At 49.0% G+C, this 5,024-nt stretch overlaps 1 protein-coding gene across 1 annotated transcript; it reads left to right on the top strand.

Moving 5' to 3' along the window:
• Positions 1-3,325: 3,325 nt before the first annotated feature.
• On the top strand, positions 3,326-4,783 carry EMWEY_00056840 (hypothetical protein; the record flags this gene model as incomplete). The annotated part of the gene is made up of 1 exon (XM_013480505.1): positions 3,326-4,783. The coding sequence occupies one exon, from the start codon at positions 3,326-3,328 to the stop codon at positions 4,781-4,783; it is 1,458 nt and encodes a 485-aa protein (XP_013335959.1).
• Positions 4,784-5,024: the final 241 nt, after the last annotated feature.

The following is a 5,024-nucleotide window of genomic DNA, read 5'->3' as shown; positions in this document are numbered from 1 at the left end:
GAGTTAGTTGCTGCAATCAACAGTGGACTCCTGCGGGCTTTGCGCCGCAGTCGCATTACTTGATCTCCTGAGAGGCGCAATTCCACCCTTGCATATACCAACTTGGCATGACCAAGTGTAAACGCAGCCAACGCAGGAATAAACTAATCTAATGGAAGGTAAGTCCAACCGGAGTTAAAACCTCCGCACAGTGGAGGTCAGTCAGGCATTTCTCTTGTGCCGTGGATAGCTAGCTCTCAGCAAGATGCGGCAGCGCATCCATGAACACAAGAACATAAGTGTCATTATCGATCTCCTGACCCAGTAGCCTTCCGCTGGATGAACCCCACACCCTACTCGTTAAACCATCAACCCCAAACCTGCATGGTGTGCCTTTTTGGGGAGATCACCTACTCCGTTTCTTCGACCCAGCTTCACTCCCCTACAAGTCATTCCATGCATACAAAATTCATACTTTGTTCAGTATTATGCATGGGTTTGTTAGAGGCACGGATGTAACTATGTGAGACCATTTGCTTGCCCTTCTCCAAATCAGCTTCATGCAACCTGCGCAAAAGGTCACAGGCAAGAAGTATAGGATACTGACTAGGTATCATTAGATCTCCATATCCAGCCATTTGCACGTAACAACCCTCAGTGGAGCATGACTACGACAAACGACAGCACACTTGGTACAACTCGAAGGATGTCCGCCCATGGGGTGCACTTTCGTGTCAACCAACAACAATTGGTGGGAGGTGCCCTTGTAGCTGGCCAGTTGAGTCTTGCCCTTTACCAAGGCTCTACTTGACTGCGCGTCTCGAAGCAGGTGGGGAGTAGACTGACACCTGTTTTTCCAACGGCTGTAACGTATTAGAGTTTGGATGCGCAAAAGAGGAAACGTGCGGAGGGTCTGAGGGTGTTTTTGGAGAGTCGTTTGGCCCATTGCTGCTTTGAGCGTTGTGTGAAGTTGCTGATGTGTCTCTATTCGATTTCTTTGTTCACCTGGCGGCGCTTCTCAATAAATTATCCCCCATCTCCCTCGCTTCCTTCATATTTCTTCATTCTTTAATTATGTAGTCTGGTTTTTCGCAAAAAGTACAGGAACGGTAGGTTATCCAAACCTTTTGCCCGCGGATTTCACAACTGCGCACTCTCGGACTGAGCCATGCGCTCGAAACCTCAAAATTCCTAGTCTCAATATCTGGGTCGCTGCCACCTTCTTTGCTGCTCGAGCACTAAACGTGGCATTGGCATTCCCTTCTGTTTAGGCTTAAGTGTTCTTTCATTTCAGCGAACTCAACATCTACACTTAGTTCCCTCCTCCCCACCTCGCCGGCTAACAATTGCATTCTTCCAGCGGACAGCCCTGCTATGAACCTTTGATACAGAAGTTTCGAGTCCACCGCTGGCCCTCTGTCCACCAACGACTGATGTTTCTCGATGTAATGCTCCACCTACAGCTTCCCCTTCTTAGGCTTCTCAGAACCGCCAGAGCCTTATTCGCTGCCGACGGAACATTGAACCTACATCACACCACCTGCCAGACGTGCAATGCGAAAGCAATGCAGCAGTGCCCCTTCTTACATATAGCCACCGTGTATATGTTCTTGTGGCAACGTAGATGCAAATAGCAACTGTAGTTCTTCCGATGTCTTTTGGAGAAAAAACTAAGACTCTAACGACTGTAAATGAGTCACGAAGCTCCTTCGCTGTCACCGGATCCAGGCAGGCTTCATATCCTGATGGCCGCCAAAGGATGAAGCATTCTTCATCAATTGGGTTTGCTATAAGAATATGTTTTGTTGGATGACAGACAGGGGGTCGATGAGGTCAGGAAATTCGCGCGCAATTGCAGACTAGACAAGGGTGATATTGGACAAGGAATTTGCGAATAAGCACCTTCGGCAGTACGTTGGTCTACATACGGGCAGACGGGCTACAGGTTCGTTGTGCACACCTTCACACCGTGAACCAGGCAGTGGTGCCAAGTGTAGCGCGGGTCATGGATCTTAGCTGAGGACTGTTGCGAGGTGAAACGGGACCAGAATACTGATCACAGTTGTTCATATGCAACTGACCTCCTTCCCCAGTCTGCAGGCGTCCTCAGCTCAGCCAATCAGGCGCCTACTTATAGGAGGCCGCCTCTTCTCTCTTGCAGGAGAAGAGGCAGCTTACCATCAGTTACAACATGCTTCTGCACAAGCTGTTATGAAAGACATCTATGTAACGCGGGGTTATCGATCTTATGGGAAGAGTGCCGTAATGAAGTCAGCATACTTAAGCAAGGGGTTCCTTAGATCTGCTGGCCTCCTTCCCCATGCTGCAGACATACTAATATCAGCACCTCAAGCGCCTACAGCTGTGAAAGATCAGGCATCCGGCCACGGGTTACAACGGATCTTAATGCAATTCAGGTGCAAAACAGCCCCATAAACAAGCACAATAACGCCTCCTTGGCCGTAGAGGACAAAAACACTGTAGGTACTTGCTAAGAGCTTCCGATTACATATCAATAGTCAAAGGGAAGAGTGTAGTAGTTCGTGTGCCCACTTCGGACACACTTTACAACAATAACTCCCATACGGTGGGTGCTACACTGATTACAAAGTCTTGTGCTGTGTGCGGCTGGAAGGGATTTCCAAGCAGTAAACATCAACTGTTCTACACTAACACTGTATTGTTGGCAGAAAACCAGTGGATTAATATGTAGAGCCTATTAATCCACTGGTTCTCTGGCCATAAAATAGTGTGAAACAGAGTAGATACGGCATAAAGCGGCTATGGTCGTTACAGCTCATCCGTAGCAAAGCGGCTTGGTGTAGTGCACAGGCACTACAATGGAGCTCAGGCGTGGCCTCCAGAGGCCTAATATCATGGATAGAAATTAATACTGTGCATTATATAAGGAATTATGACACTATTATATAGAAAAACAGCATAATGGAATCAGAGTGCTCTCAAGCCGGCACCCCTCTCGGGTTTGGGGCGTGGCTGCCGCTGACCTTGTTCCAAGCCATCGCTGTGGGTCGGGCATGAGTTCTATTATTCTGGGTTTTCTTTCCGAACAATATTAGGAACTCGAACGTAATTTTGCTTGTTAATTGCATTAGAGTTTTATGGCGAGAATCGTAGAATAAGAATTTGAGTATAGCTTGCGCACTTATTCGTCATTGACAGCAAACCCCCCTAGTGTCAGAGTTGGCCAGAGCTGTTCTCTACACTTGGGTTGAATGCTCCAGCCCCCCACCAGAAGTACATATATGATCTCTCCTCAGTACGCCTCATATTCCTTCTTCTGTGAAATTTGCTTATTTATTCTTCACGGAGTCCTATGCTGCCAAATATGGAGGAGGGTAATGAAGGTATCGTTGACACGACGGTTTCGGCCGATCCCGATCTCAACAATGGTGAAGTCGCCTATATGCTGAATGTGCGAGAAGCTGCCGGAAGTTTACTGCGAAAACAAGTTCGCATGCCGATTTGGATTTTATTGGTTGCGGGTCTAGTGTTTCTCGTTGCTGTTCATAGAGGCCTGCGTTCTCGTGCCGTACCGAGGCGCACCAGAGATACCCTAGGGAAGAAAGGGCCAGAGCATGATGATTGGGGACTAGGCTCACTTGAAGACTTCGAACAAGTGCTTCCTCCGTCCCTTGAAAAGGGCAAGAAGTTACTAGCTGCGTTGGCCTCTGAGGTCCCCGATGGTCTCGAAAATGACGAAGCTGAGCCTCACCAGCGTGCGCTTGCTCGGGCTCTTTCGAACGGCTCGAGCGACTCCTTGGTTGGAATGACAATTTCCTTACAGAATTTGAAACCACTGAGCAGGGGCACTACAGAGGGGCCTTTGCCTCAACAGGAGCTACTCGTTACCAGGATATTGGGTTATTACCGCTGGAATTTGCTGGTGAATGCGGAAGACGTTGAGACCAAAGAGGAGTTTTCCGTTAGTATCCCCATCGTGATTAATAGCGATTTGGAGGGCTTCGACGAGGATTCGGCTGAGCAAGAAGTGAAGCTGGCGGCTGAGCAGGAGCGGGAGACAATTCTGCAAGTGTGCGGCGACATTCCAGCCAAGTTGGCGCCCTCGCAAAAGGGCATAGCAGTCCCGTACTACACTGGGGAAATTGTAGGTTTGGATAGTATTCATTCGGCTGAGGATTTCAAGATAGTTAATAGTGCATCAGTGATGGAAAAGGTTGTGGGGGACATTTTTAGTGTGGCAACTGCAACAGGGGGGCTGGAGAGAGGCATGCGGGATTATATCGCCCATCGTTTGTTGCAGATAGTGCTGAAAGTTGAGCTTTCAGGAGTTGGCCATACGCAGCTTAGGTGGAGTTCCTTCTTCCTGCGTGAAGATGGCTCTTTCCTGTTGGGAAATTTCTGCAGCGCTGCTCCCTTTGGAGAGGAGAAAAACTTACTAAGCGGTTTGGTGGGACCAACGCTAGAACCTAGTGCTCTGGCCTCCTTTTATGAGAAGTCTGAACTTGTCCCTGAAGCTAAGCTAAACTTGTGGGGCCTCGGTGCTTTCCTCTTTCAGCTATACACGCGGGATTATCTCCCCTACGGCGAGCTGGGAGGGGAGGATTGGTGGGAGGAAACGGGGAAAGCCGCAAGGGGGTTATTGGACAGCGGGATACGGTCTGACTTTCTAATACCGCAGTTGGAACGATCAAATGTCCCATCGAGGTGGAGAGCCCTTATTTTGCGTCTGCTGGAGCCACACAGTGATAACAGGATAACTGGCGACGAAATTGTGCGCGATTTTCCTGACCTTGTCGACCCCCAATCTGTCCTAAATAATTAATTCAGCAGGCACATGTTCCAGGGAGCTTGCGCCAGCATCCCCACCACAAGTAGAACCAGGTTTCCTGGAGGGGAGAAGAGCGATGGCTACGGGAGGCAGTTGTGGAGGTAATGGAGCCAGTGCTGCAAGCTTGCGGCAGCATCCTGCTGAGTTTGCAGCTTCTGAAAGGGACATTGCAGTCGCATTGTACACTTGTCAAATATCAGGTCTCAATGATATAAATTGGGTAGGGAATCTTGCC

The sequence above is a fragment of the Eimeria maxima genome, genomic scaffold (genome assembly GCF_000499605.1).
Source record: "Eimeria maxima Weybridge genomic scaffold, Emw_scaff2008, whole genome shotgun sequence".
NCBI classification, from domain to species: Eukaryota; Apicomplexa; class Conoidasida; order Eucoccidiorida; family Eimeriidae; genus Eimeria; species Eimeria maxima.
Note: the sequence above shows the minus strand (reverse complement) of the source record. Positions and strands in the feature narration are given on the sequence as shown.